Genomic DNA, 21,138 nt, shown 5'->3' with positions numbered 1-21,138 from the left:
TTGAAAAATTCAGTCCAAGTGAGATATATGAAGGGACTGAAACACACAGGCTTAGTGGATCGCAATGTAGCAAGATAATATTACTTCTGTAGGGCTCAGAGTTATTTGGTTAGTGTTTGCTGCCCTCTAGTGGTAAGATGTTGAAAGCACAGCTTGTCCACACCTGTCCTTGTTACCTTGGAAAACACACATCAGCAGTAGAGTTGTCACAAAGAAGAGTGATAATTCCTTTTTCTGGATGCCTGGTGAGAGTGCATAATGAGTCATTCAGGTCTGAAATGGCAGATTGTAAAAACATTTTCACAACTCAGGGCCCTGCAAGCACTGTTTACAAAAAGCTATTATTTTCATTCAGATCCCGGGCAGACAAGAGCCGTTTTTAGGAGAACATTTTTACTTTTTCATACTTTTTGTTGCTAATTATTAAGAAGACATAGCCAGCGATGCCACGGGGCTGGTGGGTGAAATCCCCTTTACCCACTTTGAAATTCTTGTGACGCATTTGAAGATCAGGGGCACCAAAAAGGCAGGCAGGTGATCCAGCTTTGAGACGCAGGAGAGTCATGCAGTGGGATGCAGTGCATTGCAGGTCAGCCTGTGTCCCGGATTGCTGCTAAGCATGTGCTACGCTGGTAGGCGTCTGAACCTGCTCTTCGTTTATGCTGTGCTGTTGCTGTGCTGTTGCTGTGCTGCCACCATCCTCAGCTACTGATACTGATGCTGTGACTTGGTGCAGCAGCCGCTGTATGTGAGTTTCTTCCTGTCTTGCTGACCTGCTTCACACCTTCGGAAACGTGTGACCTTTGGAGCCACCTGCCTTAAAAGGAGCAGAAGAAAAGGAGCGCAGGTTCTTCCCAGGCAAGCCTCAACTTTCATTCACAGGCTCAGTCTGACACGGATATTTTCACGGCACGTTAGCCGCAAATGCAGGGATCGCCGCTTGACTCCCAGCCAGCATTCGCTGTCCTTCTGTGAGCTTAAAACATCAGCTGCTGGAACACAATCTCTTTACACAGCATGCAGTCTGAGGGTGCAGAGCGCTATGAAGCCAGTCTCCAGCGCGGCGCATGTTCACGCCCCTCCAAACCTCGGCGCGGCGCCTGTTCACGCCCCTCCTAACCTCGGCGCGGCGCCTGTTCACGCCCCTCCTAACCTCGGCGCGGCGCCTGTTCACGCCCCTCCAAACCTCGGCGCGGCGCCTGTTCACGCCCCTCCAAACCTCGGCGCGGCGCCTGTTCACGCCCCTCCTAACCTCGGCGCGGCGCATGTTCACGCCCCTCCAAACCTCGGCGCGGCGCATGTTCACGCCCCTCCAAACCTCGGCGCGGCGCCTGTTCACGCCCCTCCTAACCTCGGCGCGGCGCCTGTTCACGCTCCTCCAAACCTCGGCGCGACGCCTGTTCACGCCCCTCCTAACCTCGGCACGCCGCCTGTTCACGCTCCTCCAAACCTCGGCGCGGCGCCTGTTCACACCCCTCCAAACCTCGGCGCGCCGCCTGTTCACGCCCCTCCTAACCGCGGCGCGGTGCCTGTTCACGCCCCTCCTAACCGTGTGGCGCCTGTTCACACCCCTCCTAACCGCGGCGCGGCGCCTGTTCACGCCCCTCCTAACCTCGGCGCGGCGCCTGTTCACGCCCCTCCTAACCGTGCGGCGCCTGTTCACGCCCCTCCTAACCGCGGCGCGGCGCCTGTTCACGACCCTCCTAACCGCGGCGCGCCGCCTGTTCACGCCCCTCCTAACCGGGGCGCGCCGCCTGTTCACGCCCCTCCTAACCGGGGCGCGGTGCCTGTTCACGCCCCTCCTAACCGGGGCGCGGTGCCTGTTCACGCCCCTCCTAACCGCGCCGCGCCGCCTGTTCACGCCCCTCCTAACCGGGGCGCGGTGCCTGTTCACGCCCCTCCTAACCGGGGCGCGGTGCCTGTTCACGCTCCTCCTAACCGCGGTGCCTGTACACGCCCCTCCTAACCTCAGCGTGCACCTGTGTGGCTGCTGAAAAGGTCCCTGGACTCCTGACTTCTCATCCAAAGAAAAACGCTCATGGCCCATTTGGCATCGCTAGAGAGCTCTGGGCTGGAATTGCATGGCATTTAAGTAGACTTTAAGAGGCCAGTTTTTTTTAACAAAGAAAAGGGACTAGATTTCAAAACAAAATAGTGAGTTCACAGATTGATGAACACTAAGTTCATCCATCCATCCATCCATCCATCCTATATAACTTTCTGTGGGATCACAGGGATCATGATGCCCAGTCCAGGAACCATGAGGCACCCTAACCCCAAAGGCAACAAGCTCACCTCCAAGGCTCACGTTCCCTTCGCGTTAGCACTGCGTCGTACCTGCTGGCATTTCCCTTCGCGTTAGCGCTGCGTCGTACCTGCTGGCCTTTCTCTTCACGTTAGCACTGCGTCGTACCTGCTGGCCTTTCTTTTCAGGTTAGCACTGCTTCGCTGCGTCGTACCTGCTGGCCTTTCCCTTCACGTTAGCGCTGCGTCGTACCTGCTGGCCTTTCCCTTCACGTTAGCGCTGCGTCGTACCTGCTGGCCTTTCCCTTCACGTTAGCGCTGCGTCGTACCTGCTGGCCTTTCCCTTCACGTTAGCGCTGCGTCGTACCTGCTGGCCTTTCCCTTCACGTTAGCGCTGCGTCGTACCTGCTGGCCTTTCTCTTCAGGTTAGCGCTGCGTCGTACCTGCTGGCCTTTCCCTTCACGTTAGCGCTGTGTTGTACCTGCTGGCCTTTCCCTTCACGTTAGTGCTGCGTCGTACCTGCTGGCCTTTCCCTTCAGATTAGCGCTGCGTCGTACCTGCTGGCCTTTCTCTTCAGGTTAGCGCTGCGTCGTACCTGCTGGCCTTTCCCTTCACGTTAGCGCTGCGTCGTACCTGCTGGCCTTTCCCTTCAGATTAGCGCTGTGTTGTACCTGCTGGACTTTCTCTTCAGATTAGCGCTGTGTTGTACCTGCTGGCCTTTCCCTTCACGTTAGTGCTGCGTCGTACCTGCTGGCCTTTCCCTTCACGTTAGTGCTGCGTAGTACCTGCTGGCCTTTCCCTTCAGATTAGCACTGCGTCGCTGTGTCATACCTGCTGGCCTTTCTCTTCAGGTTAGCACTGCGTCGTACCTGCTGGCCTTTCCCTTCACGTTAGCACTGCGTCGTACCTGCTGGCCTTTCCCTTCACGTTAGTGCTGCGTCGTACCTGCTGGCCTTTCCCTTTAGATTAGCGCTGCGTCGCTGTGTCATACCTGCTGGCCTTTCTCTTCAGGTTAGCGCTGTGTTGTACCTGCTGGACTTTCTCTTCAGATTAGCGCTGTGTTGTACCTGCTGGCCTTTCCCTTCACGTTAGTGCTGCGTCGTACCTGCTGGCCTTTCCCTTCACGTTAGTGCTGCGTCGTACCTGCTGGCCTTTCCCTTCAGATTAGCGCTGCGTCGCTGTGTCATACCTGCTGGCCTTTCTCTTCAGGTTAGCACTGCGTCGTACCTGCTGGCCTTTCCCTTCACGTTAGCACTGCGTCGTACCTGCTGGCCATTCCCTTCACGTTAGTGCTGTGTCGTACCTGCTGGCCTTTCCCTTCAGATTAGCGCTGTGTCATACCTGCTGGCCTTTCTCTTCAGGTTAGCGCTGTGTTGTACCTGCTGGACTTTCTCTTCAGATTAGCGCTGTGTTGTACCTGCTGGCCTTTCCCTTCACGTTAGTGCTGCGTCGTACCTGCTGGCCTTTCCCTTCACGTTAGTGCTGCGTCGTACCTGCTGGCCTTTCCCTTCACGTTAGTGCTGCGTCGTACCTGCTGGCCTTTCCCTTCAGATTAGCGCTGCGTCATACCTGCTGGCCTTTCTCTTCAGGTTAGCGCTGTGTTGTACCTGCTGGACTTTCTCTTCAGATTAGCGCTGTGTCGTACCTGCTGGCCTTTCCCTTCACGTTAGTGCTGCGTCGTACCTGCTGGCCTTTCCCTTCACGTTAGTGCTGCGTCGTACCTGCTGGCCTTTCCCTTCACGTTAGCGCTGCGTCGTACCTGCTGGCCTTTCCCTTCACGTTAGTGCTGCGTCGTACCTGCTGGCCTTTCCCTTCACGTTAGCGCTGCGTCGTACCTGCTGGCCTTTCCCTTCACGTTAGTGCTGCGTCGTACCTGCTGGCCTTTCCCTTCACGTTAGTGCTGCGTCGTACCTGCTGGCCTTTCCCTTCACGTTAGTGCTGCGTCGTACCTGCTGGCCTTTCCCTTCAGATTAGCGCTGTGTCATACCTGCTGGCCTTTCTCTTCAGGTTAGCGCTGTGTGGTACCTGCTGGACTTTCCCTTCACGTTAGTGCTGCGTCGTACCTGCTGGCCTTTCCCTTCAGGTTAGCGCTGTGTCGCTGTGTTGTAACTGCTGGTGTTTCTGCTCTTGCTGTCATTTCAGCCATCAAACCGAAAAAGTGACAGTGGCCAAAATCCTGTCACCGTCACCGTCACTGTCAGCCTGCAGAATAACCTTCTAAAAGGGTGAGGCAGAGGGTGGGGTCGCATGTGAGCGCCATTCCCAGATTGCTCACAGAGTGCATGCCTCACCCCCAACTCAGCACTGGATGGCTGCTGTTTGGGTGGCAGTTACTCCGCGAGTAACACCTTGGTGCCTGCTCCGTTTCTATGGCGATCCTGAGCAGTCATGCTGGGTATCCCCGGTGTGTGATTTGCTGGGGTCTCCTCCTCGCTTTGTCCACTTAACTGTGTTTGGCTGCCTGTCTGAGCGAGGGGCCCAATTCCAGTGGCTTACAGGGAGAGTCTTTGGTCCTCCACCAAGCAGGAAGGATAAGGGGCAGCTGTTAATGGCTGAAGGGAGCTGGGGGTTGGCTCAGGCAGGGCGTAGGTGTGCCGTTTAAAGCCAGGCTCATCTCCAGAACCTCCACGGCCTGCACTGCTTCATGGTTCCTGTTTTAGGTGATGATTCAGTTGATGATTAATGGTTTGCTGCTTCAAAAGTTAAAAAAGGTGTGCAGCAGAGGCTTCAGATGCAGGAATCAGATGAGCAGCAGGTTTTTCCTGCAGTAGTACAATTTCTGGTGCATCTTTGAGTGTCAGCAGTGCTGTAACTCATGTGGGGGTGTGTGTACGCGTCTGTGTGCCCGTGCTGCTGTCAGACTACTGGGGACTGGACCCCAGCCGGCAGGCCTGAGCGACCTCCCCCGTCTCCCACTGAGCTCATGAATGTACCGCAGCGTACAAAGAGCAGAGGCTTCCTGCTCTGCATCAGTGCTTCCAGGGTTTTAGAAGGTTGGAGCCCATATGCACCGAGGACTGACAGCTGTGGGGTTCAAACCCCCCAGGGCAGGAGCGCCGTCGTCTGACATCAGAGCAGCTGTTTAGCTGGCATGCTGACAGCTGGGGATTGATGCGTTGAGTTGCCATGGAGACCTGCTCTGTTGGTTCTCCCTTCCCGTCTCTATGGGAACAGAGATGGGTGCAGCAGCGGAGCCGTGGGGATGAGGCGGCAGCTCCCAGCCGCTCACAGCTGCAGGTTTAGGGGTCTCTATCTCAGCACTGTGGCTGTTCCCCTCTGCTCCACACTTACTGCCCCTTAACAGCAAGCACATTGTGTGTCTTCTTTTACCTATGGGCTGTATCTGATCTTCCTGGAATGGCAGTGTGGGGGGTAACCTCACCCCTCCAGGGTCAGGGTTCGAGTCCCACTTTTGCTATTCTTGTGGCATTTGCATTTGCAGAGATGCAGTGAAGCAAACTGGCATTTCTGAAATACCTGTATTTGTGTGTGTGTGTGTGTATGTGTGTCCTGCAACTGACTGGCAGCACTGCAGCATGTGTGCCATCCCCCAAACCCGTTTGGTTGCCGTGGTGACTGCAGCCTGCACTCAGGCGATCGGCCCACTTTACTGTCAGCGCCCTGATTTTTCAGTTTTGTCAGGACAGCAAGCAGCCAATGAGAAGTGGGCGTCCTGTCTGCAGCTTCACTTGGCTTGTGATACTTCAGCGTTTGGCTCTGCTCATTTGCTGGGGGGAGACCCCTGGTGGTGGAATGAAAAACAGGTTGGATAAAATACGATTTTTCACGAGCCATGTCATGATCTGCCACAGCAGACTGTGCCATATTGCTTAAGGGCGTGAGTGCAACCTACGCTGAATATTACACAACGCACTGGGTTCCAAAGGCTGGAAGGAGCAGTGTGTCTGAGCCATCAGCACTGGTTCACTGTACGTGTGGGGCTTAGCTGCAACTGCATTGTCAACCAGGAGGCAGGGCAGGGGGGATTATGTCACGTGACACCGTCCTGCATGGACTCTCCTAGTGTCTCGTTACCTCTGATTTGGCTGCCAGTGTGGAATAGCATCTGATGGCTCTGCGTGAGACTCATTAGTGGCATGAAGTCTGTGTGACGGACAGCAGGTGGAGGGGTGGTGTCGTTATCTGCTGCTCAACACACAGGCTGTGCTTAGGGTGCTGTCATGGCTGTGTGTCGGTGATGGAGGTCTGTGGCTGTGTGTGTTGAGGAAGGAGATTTGTGGCTGTGTAAGTGTAGGTGATGGAGGTCTGTGGCTTTGTGTTTGTCAGTGATGGAGTTCTGTAGCTGCCTGACCATGTGTATGTTTGGGGTGCTGTAGCTGTGTAGGTGATGGTGGTCTGTGGCTGTGTATGTTGGTGCTGTAGGTGTGTGGGTCTATGTGTCGGTGATGGAGGTCTGTGGCTGTGTGTGTTGGTGCTGTAGGTGTGTGGGTCTATGTGTCGGTGATGGAGGTCTGTGGCTGTGTGTGTTGGTGCTGTAGGTGTGTGGGTCTATGTGTCGGTGATGGAGGTCTGTGGCTGTGTGTGTTGGTGCTGTAGGTGTGTGGGTCTATGTGTCGGTGATGGAGGTCTGTGGCTGCGTGTGCTGGTGCTGGAGGTCTGTGGCTGTGTGTCGGTGCTGGAGGTCTGTGGCTGTGTGTTGGTGCTGTAGGTATTTGGGTCTGTATGTGTTGATGATGGAGGTCTGTGGCTGTATGTATGAAGCAGTGATGCTTCTCATTGGCTGCAGTGGAGGCTGTGCCTGTTTATAGTCTGCTTCTCATTGGCTGCAGTGGAGGCTGTGCATGTTATATTCTGCTTCTCATTGGCTGCAGTGGAGGCTGTGCATGTTATATTCTGCTTCTCATTGGCTGCAGTGGAGGCTGTGCCTGTTTCTATTCTGCTCTCATTCTGAGCCCCGCCCTCCGGCTGACAGTCACCCCCCCTTCCCTGTCTCTCTCTCCCTTCTTGCTCCCAGCCCCCACCCACTGCCCCCCTCCTCCCGCCTGCCATCCTGTTGTTCTCCCTGCCCCACTTTCCCCTGACCCCCCCCCCCCCCCCCCCCACCATCTGTCATCCTCTCCGCTGTTCTCCTTCCTCTTGCTCCCCTCCACACCCCCCCCCCCCCCGCTCTCCGCGTAGCGAGGCCCCTCCCCCAGCCCCCCCCTCCCTGCCCGCCCGTGTGCTCAGTGAGGCAGCCAGACGCTTCAGCTGTACTGCGCTCCGCTCAGCCCGGTCCACTCTGGCTCAGCCTGCCTCGCTCTCCTGTGCTCCAGCATGCAGACCGTCGCCGACTCCACCCAACCCCCGTGCCTCTGGAGCAACTGGAAGTGCCAGGGTACTGTATGCACGCGCGTGTGTGTGTGTGTGCGTGTGAGTGTCTGGGGTGGGTGAGGCAGCGGTAGCAAGAGACAAAGGGAGCGGGGCTGGGGGCTGCAGGATGGGGGGGGGCTGGGGGCTGCAGGATGGGGGGGGCTGGGGGCTGCAGGATGGGGGCTGGGGATTAGGGATCCAAGCCGCTCCAGCTGATGGCATCCACATCCACGGCTGCCTTCTGTCGGGGGACCTATTGTGTGCAGTGCCCCCCCCACCCTGGTTATCGCCATGGCAAAGCGGCATGGGGCTCTTAGGTGAGATGGTTCGGCTGGATGTGGCTGGCTGTCGCATGGCAGGAGGTGGCCTGGAACATTCCATGCAGGGAAGTGGGGGGTCCCCCCCCCCACTGCTAGCCTTCTCTGCGGGGGTGGCTGGTTTGGCGATCCGGTGTCCTGTTCACCTGTCCTCTCATTTTCGTTGATCATGTGACCAGGTCAGATGTGCTGAGTCAGGGCTGGGCGGCTGTAGTTCAGCAGCCCCCCCCCCCCCCGGGGCTCTGAGACGCTGACGGCGATGCTTACCATCACTGAAGCCCGGAGGAGGTGCTGTCGGCTGCCCCCCCCCCTGCCCCCCTGGAGCCTGTGTTCGTCTCTGTGCTTCAGCTTGTCACTTGAGAGCGAGCCTGTATTTCTGCGGGCACATGGGATGTGTGTGTGTATTTTGGGGGTCTTTGTGTGCCTGATAACTAGCTGTCTATTGACCGGCCAGCTGCCCCCCCTCACCCCCCATATGTTACCTGTTTCTACAGCACTTAGGCTTCCGCCGTGTGAACCTTTTGAGATCCAGTTACAGTTAATGTGATGTTTGGATTACAAACTGGGCTCCGTCCCTGAGCTTTTGCTAGTACTTTCTGGTGACCGGATCAGGGCGCCTGGTAATCGACATTCCCACCTGTGCATGGACCTGGTCACAGGACCAGACTGGTGAGTACAAGGTTGTAGGTTCAGGCTGCGAAGCAGATGTTGGTCCATTTGGTCTTCAGGGTTTGGCAGCTGTTCTGTGTTGCCTGGAGCTGTACTGCGGCTGGGAGCTACAGCACTGCTACGGTTCCATCATTCTGACCCCTCAAATTGCACAAACCTTCTCTCAGGAGCCTGTGTTCAAAGTGTGCATCCAGTAAACAAGTCACCCACAGCAGTCTGCTGAAATGCATGTAATGCGATGTTGCAGAAATACAGGCTGCAGCTCAGGGCTGCTCTTGTGAGACCTTGGTGACCTTTGGCCGGTTCTACCCACATTAAATGCTAGCGCATGATTGGCTAGCTGTCAAACTGATAAGCTGTCAAAAAGCAAAGACCAGAGGAGGTCATGGGTGCTGGTGTGAGATGGAGAAGAAGCATTAGCCGGGATAGACGTCCTTCATGCTCGCCTGCTGTTTGAGGACGTCACAGGAGACCGAAAGGTGGATTTTTCTTGCCTTTCTTTTTGTTACTTCTTGAAAAAAAATATGAATAATATGTAACCATAGATTTAATTCTGTTTATATTTATAATTTTATTTTAGTTAAATGTTATTAAATGTCTGTTTTGTACCTAGTTGAGAGTTTAATGTAGGTGAGTCTGGAAGGTTCTGAGATGTGAGGTTCTGAGATGTGAGGTTCTGAGGTGTGAGCGCCTACTTTGGCTCTCCGTTAACGGCTCCCATGGCCTGCGATGTCCTGCGCAGACACCTGTGAGGCATGCTGCAGCTGTGCAGGCACCTCTGAGATGCGGTGCAGCTGGCCAGGCGTGCTGCAGAGCTTCCCAGGGGAAAGACTGGCTGTGATGCTGCCCAAAATGGCACAGCTGAAATCCATGGGTGTTGTGGGGGAGCTGGTCGAGGAACACAGAGATGATGTCAGCTCTGCCCAGTGTGAGTGAGGTGGCATGCAGATGTGCCTCGTGTAGCGTCAGGACTGCGCAGAAGCACACTGCTGGTTACCTTAGGGGATCACACTCAGATGTTCTGCTCTGCCCTAATCTCTTCTTTCACACTATTTGTATGTGTGATTCTTGCACTAAGAGCCAAATCCCTCATCTCGCAGTGACAATAAAGCTTTACACTTAAAGACTGTGATCTTCATTTACAAATGGGCAGCATTGATAAAATTGTATAGCTTAAAAAACTTAAAAACTTTAGTATTTGGTAAATCTGATTCTTTATATAACCTGAGCGCCACCTCCTGCCTGCTTTGAGCCATTGGGCTCCTGGCTCAGCGTAGCAGGTCAGATGCTCTGCATGCCGCACAGAGCTGCGCCGCTGCTGAATATCGCCACTGTGCTGTTAGCATTCGGGCTCTGGCTGCTGCACCGCAGGGACGGTGCGGAGGCGTCCTGAGCTCTCTGCCTGTCCTGAGGACGGACAGTGTTCATAGCAGCACGGTCACCTCTAGCTGTGCCCCCTCGTGCAGAGCTGGTCAGCTTACACTGGCCGGTTTCAGCAAGTATATTCCAACGCCACCTTGTTCTGGGTGAAGGTTGCAGTTTTCCACGCAGCTCTTCCCTGCTGGCCCCATAGGAGACACACTGGACCCCTGCAATAGGCACCTCATAAAGAAAACAGCTGGTTTGGTCATTACAAGCTTCAGATCTTCACATGGCCTTCCGGAAAGACCTTTCTAATTGCTCCTTCTCGTGCTGGCAGCATCTCTGGCTCTTGTGAAAGCCGGGTGTCGTTGCTTTGCCCTGGGGGGGCCTCCCTGGTGCTTCTGCACCCTCTGAAGCTACATTTGCCATGAGCTCCCTGGTCTCGTATGTCTCTGTGTGAAGGTAGGGATCAAACGTGCCCCTTTCGCTCTGCTATGCGTTGCTCTGAGCTGTGGGTGGGAGGAGCCAGGGCCAGGTCTCCATGGTTACGGAATCCTGTGTTTGTCCGTCTGCTCTGTGCTCTTATGGTGATTGTACTCACACAGGGTTAGCTGGTGCTTGCTGATGACGCTTGTGCCCCTGTTTCTGGCTGCATCAATTGCAGTTCCTGTGTGAATTTCAGCCTATATTATGTCTGCTCTGTGTCTTCTGAACCCAGCAGCCGTTTGTCTTATGGTGGACGTTTAAGAGAGCAGCATGTACCAAATTTGCATTTGAGCTCTATCAGTGATATACTAGCTGTGTCTTTGAATCCCAGAGCAGCTCTGCATAACCCAGTTAAAGCTCAGCCATGATGCTGATCACTGAGTGCTCAGCTCCTGCTGGGTCAGAACGGCGCTCAGCTATGGCTCCATCCATTCAGACCTCAGTCATGACTCCATCCAATCGGATCTTAGCTGTGGTTCCCTCCAATCAGAACTCGACCTTGGCTCCATCCAGTCAGAACTCGGCCATGATTTCATCCAATCAGACCTCAGCCATGGGTCAGTTTGCTTTGTGGAGCACCAGTGTCCTAGTCCAGCCATGGTCAGTGACCAGCTTCTGTGCTCAGAAGGGTGTGAGGGTGTAGCTCCATCCTTTGGCCAATGCTCTGTGTAGACCATCACGCGGCCATGTTAGGTTACAGAAGAGATTGATTAGTTATGGATGGGGGATTCATTAGCTATAGACATGACTGGCATGATGTGATTTGTTAGCTTGAGTGATTGATTATTTCGGTTGACTGAATCTGATTATTGGGGTTAATGAGAAGCAGGAAACTGTCTCAGTCTATGTCCTGTAGCTCACATGCTGATGCAATGCATTGTGGGTATGGGGCAATGGGGAGATGGAGGGTACAACACAATAGAGAGAGAGAGAGAGAGAGAGAGGTCATGCAGGATGGAGAGATGAAGGGAGGGTACAGGAGGACAGAGAGAGAGCAAGAAAGTACATGTGGGATGAAGAGAGGAGGGAGGGAGTGAGGGGGGGAGGCAGAGAGCTGGAAGCCTATGAGGCCTCATTGAGGCAGCGCTGTGGGTTACTAGGCATCATGGTAACAACGGGGCTAAGCTCCCGGGGCTCTCTGTACTGTAGCTTGGTCTGGCTTCCAAGGATGGAAACATGGATGGAAACATGGAAAAATGCAAAGACTTGTGACTGATGCCCGGTGTGAGGCCACCTTCACACAGCTTGTTAGGTGGAGGCCTCAGGAACAGTTGGCCTCTTAGTGTAACATCAGGCTCTTAGCTTAATCCAACAGGAATTGCTGAAGTATCCAATAAGAAGTGGTTTAGAGCAGGAAGTGGTTTAGACCTGTGTGTGATAAACCTGCCCTGACCTTGCTCCCCACCACTGGTGTGTGATAGCCCTGCCCTCGGGGCCCTGAGATTGCTCCCCACCACTGGTGTGTGATAGCCCCGCCCCGGGGCCCTGAGCTCGCTCCCCACCACTGGTGTGTGATAGCCCCGCCGTGGGGCCCTGAGCTCACTCCCCACCACTGGTGTGTGATAGCCCCACCCTGGGGCCCTGAGATTGCTCCCCACCACTGGTGTGTGATAGCCCCACCCTGGGGCCCTGAGATTGCTCCCCACCACTGGTGTGTGATAGCCCCGCCCCGGGACTCTGAGCTCGCTCCCCACCACTAGTGTGTGATAGCCCCGCCCCGGGGCCCTGAGCTCGCTCCCCACCACTGGTGTGTGATAGCCCTGCCCTTGGGGCCCTGAGCTCGCTCCCCACCACTGGTGTGTGATAGCCCCGCCCCAGGGCCCTGCGCTCGCTCCCCACCACTGGTGTGTGATAGCCCCGCCCCAGGGCCCTGAGCTCGCTCCCCACCACTGGTGTGTGATAGCCCCGCCCCAGGGCCCTGAGCTCGCTCCCCACCACTGGTGTGTGATAGCCCCGCCCCCCAGGGCCCTGAGCTCGCTCCCCACCACTGGTGTGTGATAGCCCCGCCCCAGGGCCCTGAGCTCGCTCCCCACCACTGGTGTGTGATAGCCCTGCCCTCGGGGCCCTGAGCTCGCTCCCCACCACTGGTGTGTGATAGCCCCGCCCCAGGGCCCTGTGCTCGCTCCCCACCACTGGTGTGTGATAGCCCCGCCCAGGGCCCTGAGCTCGCCCCCTTCTTTGTGTCTCGCTGCAGCCGTGAAGCTTCTGTACTGGCGGGATGTGAAACAGACGGGCCTCCTGTTGAGTGCCATGCTGTTGCTGCTGCTCTCGCTCACCCAGTTCAGCGTAGTCAGTGTGATGGCCTACCTGGCCCTGGCCGCCCTCTCCACCACCATCAGCTTCAGGGTCTACAAGTCCGTGCTGCAGGCCGTGCAGAAGACTGACGAGGGACACCCCTTCAAGTGAGTGGCTGCATGGTTCCCCCCCCCCCCCCGCGTGTGCCTGTATTGTTTGTGCGTGCATTGACAGCCTGCATGCCCCTGGCCAGGGCGTACCTGGAGATGGAGGTGGCACTGTCCCCGGAGCAGATGCAGAGGTACGCCGAGACAGCACAGCACTACCTGAACAGCAGCCTGAAGGAACTGCGTCGTCTTTTCCTTGTGCAGGACCTGGTGGACTCTCTCAAGGTCAGGCAGGTGTCTGGAGCACATACACACACACACACATACACACACACACACGCACACACAGACACGCACACAAACACACAGACACACACACACACATACACACACACACACAAACACACAGACACGCACACAAACACACAGACACACAAACACACACACACACACACACATGCACACAAACACACAGAAACAGACACACGCACACACAGACACACACACAAACACACAGACACACAAACACACACATGCACACAGACACACATACACACACATAAACACACGCACACACAAACACAGACACACACAAACACACACATAGGTTTGCAGTTATGTCTTTGTGGGGACTCTCATTTCTATGGGGAAAACTCTAATACCAACATGATAACCTTAACCACTACCCAGCCCTAACCATAAGTAACCCAACAAAATAAGAGAATTTTGGTATTCTTAGTTTTTTGACTGCATTCACAGATCTTTGTGGGGACCTGACAAATGGTCCCCACAATGTGAAAATAGCAGGCTTTTATCACATTGTGGGGGACATTTGATAACAAATTTGGTAATAAACATAAAACACACACACTTTTTTGTGTGACTGTGTGACATATCCACCAATCAGAGTGCAGTACTAAGAGAGTGGTGCTCTTTCAGTTCGCTGTGCTCATGTGGCTGCTTACCTACGTGGGGGCGCTCTTCAACGGCCTGACCCTGCTCATCATGGGTGAGGAACCACAGGATCTTGGGCTCTGCACTGGGCTACACACAGCACTATACCCTGACCTATATACTGGGCTATATACCAGTACTGTATGTGCTCTGCACTATACTTTTACCTGTATACTGGACTAAATACCAGAACTTACTCTGTGCTGTACTCTGACCTGTAGTATACTGGTTGATATACTAGTACAGTATGTATTCTGTGCTATACTCTGACATATACTAGGCTATACACTGGCATGTACAATGTGCAATACTCTGACCTATATACTGGGTTGTATATCAATATGTATTCTGTGCTATACTCTGACCTATATACTGGGACATATACTGATGTGTACTCTGTGCTATACTCTAACCTAAATATTGATTAAACAGTGGGTTGTACAAGTATTTAGTTAAACAATCATTACAATGTGGAGGAGTATGAATCACCTTTGCCTGGTTGTCATCAAGATGAAGATATTAATGCTGTGACTTCTTCTCCCCTGCCTTTCCTCAGCGGTGGTGTCCATGTTCTCCATGCCGGTGGTCTATGAGAAATACCAGGTGGGGGTAAATCTTGTTACCACCTGCCCCCTGCAGGCCAGCTGTGGGATTGCAGACTCAGGCTTCACCTGCATGTTTCTCTGTCTCTGCAGGCCCAAATTGATCAATACCTTGGACTAATAAGGACACATGTAAATTGTGTGGTTGGAAAGTAAGTAGCTCTCAAAACCAGAAGCTTTCTGCTAGATGGAATATCTCGAAGATTAATCGATTTAATGTATGAAAATTGGAAAGTTTAATAAGGAGCTATACGGGTCGACAAAGGTGACTAAGTCACACTAATGAATACTTTCATTATTTCCTGACACTCTCATGCTTCACACAATCGCACAATAGCCAGGCGCTGAATGTACTTCATCACATTTTATTTCATCCACAGGATCAAAGAGAAGATTCCTGGAGCCAAGCGGAAGGCGGAGTAGCCGCTTACCCCCCCCGGGGAGAGATGGAAGGGGACTGAGGGCAGACACACGGGTGGTGGGGGGAAGCCGTTGTGTCCGTTAGTTAGTATGATGATGTCATTGTCATAGCGCCACTCGTGGCAGGAACAGCCGTCCCTCTCCCCTCCCCGGCAAGGTCGTCTGTAGAACCATAGCGTTTACGCTCCAAACTGCTCGCTCTGCAGCCAGGAAGAGAAATCCAAGGGAAAACAACAGTGACAAAAAAGAAAAAGAATTCTATGTGTTTATTCCGTGTCGCTTCTCAAGTGCGTGGAGTTGCAGTTCCTGGAGTCTTAATGGTCTTTGGTAATTTTGGACACAATGATACTTCATGAACCATTTGCTGTGTTTTCTGACCCCACTAGATGGCGCTCTTCGTTTGCTTTGGAACATACTTTGTGCCCCTTTTTGAACAGAGAGCACCATCTAGTAGGCTCAAAAAATACAGCAAATGGTTCGTGAAGCATCATTTTGTCCATCACTAGTCTTCGGTATCTTTTCGCTGTAATTTCCTGCTTATTTGACGGCACCGTGTGGCAGATACTTTAGCTCTAAAGCTCAGCTGTGTCCCTTGAAGGCGCTTCACTATCTCACTGGGTGGCTCGTGGATCTTTCCTTTGTTCAGTTTGAATGCATACTTCTGTATGTATATATATGTATGGAATGGAAAGGTGGACAGGTGTCTTTTTTGTGTTCTTCCTGCACAAAATAATGAAACTATGTACTGATGATGTATGGTAACAGTATGTTTCAGTTTTCTTAATCTGTAAGGGAGTCAAAATCCCATTTTAGGTACTATTGTTAGAACACTACCAAGGTGCCAAGGGATCCAGTCAATGAGTGCTAGCCTGCATAATCTGTCCGACTTTGTATGTTGTTCAGTGTAGATTGTAGCCATGGACCGTTTGCACTTACCATGTACTCATTAATGAATGCGGAAATAAATGTTCCTAAATGTACACTTGTTTCCAAAGGTTCTATATGGCAAAGCAGCATACAGAAAGGTGTTTCTCTAAAGAATGTAATACGCACAGAAATGATGACCTTTTGTGTCTATGGACACAGGACTTCTTGTGAAGTTGTTCCCAGCTTGGTGGTGAATCTTAGAGGGGGCTTCCAGTTCCAAAAGAGGCCCTGCTTCTAGCTCAGGTTATTTGAAAGAGAGCTATGAATACCCGTTTTAAAGGAGCTCGCTCCCAGGCCGGGTGAAACGGCAGAGAGCCCTCTGATGTCCAGCTGCTGCAATGGAACACTGTCTCCTTCCTTGGCAGAATATAGGAACTGGGAGCTTCATTGTGTAACCAGCTTAACAAATCTGGGTAAAAGGACCAAATGACACTTCTTGAACCATTTGCTATATTTTTTGACCCCACTAGATGGTGCTCTTGGTTGGCTCTGGAGCATGGACAGCATGGCATTTGAACAGAAAGCACCATCTAATGGGATCAGAAAATACAGCAAATGGTTCTTGAAGCGTCATTTTGTCCATCACTAATCTGGCTGAAGGTTTAGAGGTTTGTTTTTGCCTCTTTCTATGGGCTTCATGATGCGATTATTCTATGTTGTTCCATTTGCACAGAAGCTGTACTTGCCAGCGGTATGATAACAAACACATTTTAGGCAGTAAATGCTTTAATGGGGAAAAAAACACAATGTGCATATTTACAGAAATGTGTCACTAGATGGCGCTAACGCACCAGCACTAGGTGGTTTCAGCTGTCGCCAGTGATTTGAGATGGGTTTATCATAGTGAACCTGTTACCACAAATGTTAAGCCTGAAAGCTGACCCAGGACAAACAGAGCATGGTGGAGGAGAGCAGAGAGCCCAGCAGACAGCCAAAGTGACAGCAAGGACATAAGGACAGTCTGCACGGATGCAGGGGTAATATAAGGACAGTCTACACAGATGCAGGGGGAATATAAGGACAGTCTACACAGATGCAGGGGTAATATAAGGACAGTCTACACAGATGCAGGGGGAATATAAGGACAGTCTACACAGATGCAGGGGGAATATAAGGACAGTCTACACAGACAAAGGCGTGACATATGGACTGTTCACACAGACGCAGGGAGGACATCCGGATGGCTCTCACACACAGCCTTACAGACATGAGGGGGCATACAGATTGGGGGGGGGGCATACGGAGGGTCCACACAGATGGGGGGGGGCATACGGAGGGTCCACACAGATGGGGGGGGCATACGGAGGGTCCACACAGATGGGGGGGGGGCATACGGAGGGTCCACACAGATGGGGGGGGCATATGGAAGGTCCACACAGATGGGGGGGGGGGCATACGGAAGGTCCACACAGATGGGGGGGGGGGCATACGGAGGGTCCACACAGATGGGGGGGGCATACGGAAGGTCCACACAGATGGGGGGGGCATACGGAGGGTCCACACAGATGGGGGGGGGGCATACAGAGGGTCCACACATACAGCTACACAGACACAGAGGGGACATATGGACAGTCTTCACACAGCCTTACAGACATGGGGGTACTTCGCAGTCTTAGCATAGATGCCCAGACCTCTTTCTCCGCAGCCACCTGCTCCAGCTCCATCAGAGTACCAAGGCGTTCCAGGATGGACAGAGGCGGTGTTTAGGAGGCGTCCTACATAGATGCCCAGACCTCTTACACTGGCACCTTTCAATGCAGAGGAGCAGTAGCTCTACTTTGAGCCCCTCCTGAATGTCCGAGCGCCCCACCCTATCCCTAAGGCTGAGCCCGGCCATTTCTGCCGCTTTGATCCACGACCTCATTCTTTACAGTCAGTTCATGACCAAAGGTGAGGTTAGTCACTGAACACAGATGTTAATCTGTCCCTGGACTCTCTATATGTTTGCCAAGGCAGTTTGATGGTCTCATCTTACACAATGTGTGAATATGTCTGTTTCCAGCGAGATGCTCAATACAACACCTTGTGACAAAGATGTGTAAGTGCAGCTAATGCAGCTGTCAGTCTATTGCCCCTGTGGAAGAACGTTTTATTTTTATTTAGACACATTCGGAAGTTTCTGGGAGACGACGTGACATGACAGTCAGGAGTGGGTTTGGGACACATGATGTGTCTTTCCTCTATCGTAAAAGAAACGTCAAGTGAGATTTGGAGCAAGCTGTCACCAGAGGGGTCAAACGTCGCCCTGGATGCTGAGTTTGTTACGCAAAGGACCTGTGTTTGTGCTGAAAAAGCCTCGCCTGTTCTCCGGTTTCAGCTGCCACATACCGAACAAAGTAAGCAGAAAGAAAAGGGATACGTGTTTCCAATTTATTTTCAATTTCGAGGTGTGCACATTGGATGGTAGGCTTTGGACAAAATAATTGCGTCCTCTTAAAACGTTACTCAGTCTTGTACCCCGCATTGTCAGAAAGAAACAAGGTTCCCGCCGCGTAAATCAAACTACCCCACAGCTGTTCCTGCTGAAGAAAAATATAAAAGTAGATTACAAATGGAAGGCGGCCTTTTGTTTGGTGTGGCGTTTGTTGATAGGCTTGCTGAGTTTGCAGTTTGGGTGCAATATGCAAGTGGACTAGAATTAGAATTAAGTGATCAGTGGTCATTGTCAACACACCACAGCAGACAGTGCGCAACAACGAAATGTGTCCTCTGCATTTGACCCATATGTGACTTTCGTGACATAGCAGGGGGCAGCTAATTCAGCGCCCGGGGAGCAGTGCTTGGGGGCGGTACCTTGCTCAGGGTACCTCAGTGGTGACTTGCTGGTGGGGGATTCGAACCTGCAATCTTTCAATTACAAGTGCGCTACCCTAACCATCAAGCCACCACTGCCCAGTGGGTGGGGCAGTTGCCACAGGGTCCAGGGCCCCCCCATGAAAGTTGAGAGCCCTCCACCGACTGCAAATCTCAGATATATGCAAATACTTGAGCAGATTAAGGTGCTGATGTCAGGCATCTAACAAATGCTTGTGATTCTCTGCTAACTACTGCAGTGCATGATGGGTATGATATTCGGAGCCTACTTAAATGTCATCATCTGCACCTGCTGCAACTGGCATAGGGGGGCACGGCCCATTTTTGCCCTCGGGCCCAGTATACAGTTGTTCCACCACTAGCAAAATGTGAGTGTTGGTTGTGATTATATTTTACGGTGAATTACAATATTTCCATTGAATAAGAAAAATATGCACAGGCTGCTTTGGAAGCTGCCAGATATGTGCTATTCCGAAACATGTAAGTCCTTTTTGGTGTAGAAAGGAAATGGATCAAAGCGCAGGATGAACATCGGTCAGCAGCCGGGGGCCACATCTGCCTTTAACACAGGTGTCAGGCCACAGCACTTATACTCAGGAGCGTCACTGGGACTGAAAGACAAGGGAGGCTTTAGCCCCCAGGGTTGTAGGAGGGAATTAGCACATATAGAGGGCTGAAAATTTTTCACCAAACCTAAACAGGCTTCTTTAATTTTATTATGTCGTGTACAGCAATTATGCTGTTATCTGGCTCACGTTCATTTCACTGGCTTCTCTGGAACATTCCCTGCCTTTGGTCTTCTTAGTCTTTAGGATGTCCACCTTTTTTTTTATTACAGTCTAAATGAGTCCATGAGTATTTTTTAACAGCCTACATGTTGGGGTTGTGTTCATTAAAAACATGCTAGCAAATATATCAAACAATGCGTTTAATAATATTAAATGTGAAACATAATATCTAAAGATATGTAGCTTCACAACTCCTCTTTCTTCTTGCTTGGTGCTGTAAATTAGTTTTAAAATAGCCAACAACGTCACTTTCCTTTCACTTAAGGAAACATAAGTAAAGTTAAGCAATTAACAGTTATTGACACCTACTCACAATCTCTGACAATGAAATTATCTGGCCACTTCTTTCTGTTAAACGTTGCTACTCGCTAACAAGCAGCGACATATACTATAGCTTCGGCCTGGGTCCTAATACCCATACCTATAGCAGCTTAAACAACCAGAAGATAATTTTAATTGAATAATGATAGCTAGACTTACAGTATTATTTTTAATTTCAATTCGTAGTCTTGCTTCTATTTGCTAAGTGCGTGCCTGCGCTCAGTGATATCTTGTATGAAATGTATGGATATATAATTTACAGAGGTGGACATTTCAGGTCCAGAAAGTAAAAATCCAAACCAGGATATCATGTCAACCAACCAGTTGAGTACTCTGTGACTGTGACTCTTTATGTTCAACTGGTTGGTTGAAATGAAATCCTGGTTTGGATTTTTACTTTCTGGACCTGAAATGTCCACCTCTGATAATTTAAAAATAGTATGATAATTATTATATTTTAGGGGGGTCTTGGAATCATTTTGGGGCGGCTGAAGCCCACCCTAAATAGGCCTAATGACACCCATGCTTATAAAGTATGTATTTAAAAGGCAATATGCATGACAGTCACATTATATGTACACAGTCTGCCCTTCCCTTCTCCGGCAAGTTTTCGGGGTGTGCTTGACGCCAGGCCCCAAGCTGACCCTCCCCACCCTCTCTGCCTCCTCGTACCCTGACCCCCCCCAGCCTCTCTGCCTTCTCGCATCAACCTCAGACCTCAGCCGGTTAATGGATGAGAGCCAGGAGGTGGACGGAGCTCGTGGAGCGTAGCCAGTGAGAAGGGAAATGATCACTCTGGGTGAGTCACTTCATCCTGAAAGGTTAGCCGCCGCCATCCGTCTGTCCACAGACTCCCTGCTGGCCTGAGGACTGCCCCCCTGTACAGACCCTGGGCTGGATGCCGGACCAGAAACGGTCAGTGATTCGGTGACACCACTGCACTAAACTGCGTGCCATTGGTCAACTCCAGCTGTTACAGGAGGGCGGCTGTGCCCCGACCATGGGCAGCCACCCGCATGGGCAGCCACCCGCATGGGCAGCCACCCGCATGGGCAGCCACCCGCATGGGCAGCCACCCGCATGGGCAGTAATGCCGACGTGTTAATGGTAATAATAGAAGAGAAAGTTCTGAAAGGATGAATGGCAGCAGAGCCACAGGCAGCCAGTGACACGAGATGAAGCTGAGCTCACGGGAGAGCAGGAGGAGACGCGGCAGAGCTCCAGCAGGAGGAGACGCGGCAGAGCTCCAGCAGGAGGAGACGCGGCAGAGCTCCAGCAGGAGGTGCCAGACTGGGCGAGTCATCTTCAAGCCAAAGGCAGACGCTGGGTCCTGCAGACTAAGAGTCACAGCATCGTGACATTGTGACGTATGTGTGTGTGTATTTGTGTGTGTGCGCATGTGTACATATGTGTGTGTGTGAGTCTGCAGGTTCCACTGCGCAGTCATTTTACGGATGTCAGACAGCTCCACAGCAAGCACCATCCCCCCAAACCAGAGCCTCATCTGAGAGGCTGAGCAGAGAGGAACAGAGATGTGTGTGTGAAACGCAAACAAAGTGTGTTGTGTCAGGATCAGGTGCTG

At 52.4% G+C, this 21,138-nt stretch overlaps 1 protein-coding gene across 2 annotated transcripts in view; it reads left to right on the top strand.

Moving 5' to 3' along the window:
* The window catches only part of LOC111844386 (reticulon-1-A-like), a 35,402-nt gene extending 19,716 nt beyond the window's left edge, over positions 1-15,686 (top strand). Inside the window, exons 1-7 of one of the 2 annotated variants that reach the window (XM_023812826.2) lie at positions 7,419-7,579; positions 12,583-12,790; positions 12,877-13,015; positions 13,670-13,739; positions 14,241-14,287; positions 14,380-14,438; positions 14,667-15,686. In XM_023812826.2, coding sequence (XP_023668594.1) covers positions 7,519-7,579; positions 12,583-12,790; positions 12,877-13,015; positions 13,670-13,739; positions 14,241-14,287; positions 14,380-14,438; positions 14,667-14,709 — 627 coding nt within the window. In that variant the 5' untranslated portion in view covers positions 7,419-7,518 and the 3' untranslated portion in view covers positions 14,710-15,686. Of the gene's footprint in view, positions 1-7,418; positions 7,580-12,582; positions 12,791-12,876; positions 13,016-13,669; positions 13,740-14,240; positions 14,288-14,379; positions 14,439-14,666 lie in introns of those variants that run through there. The other variant, XM_023812824.2, reaches the window with a different exon arrangement.
* The last annotated feature ends 5,452 nt before the right edge of the window (positions 15,687-21,138 follow it).

The sequence above is a fragment of the Paramormyrops kingsleyae genome, chromosome 19, assembly GCF_048594095.1.
Source record: "Paramormyrops kingsleyae isolate MSU_618 chromosome 19, PKINGS_0.4, whole genome shotgun sequence".
Lineage (NCBI taxonomy): Eukaryota > Metazoa > Chordata > Actinopteri > Osteoglossiformes > Mormyridae > Paramormyrops > Paramormyrops kingsleyae.
This window is presented reverse-complemented; position numbering and strand designations above follow the sequence as displayed.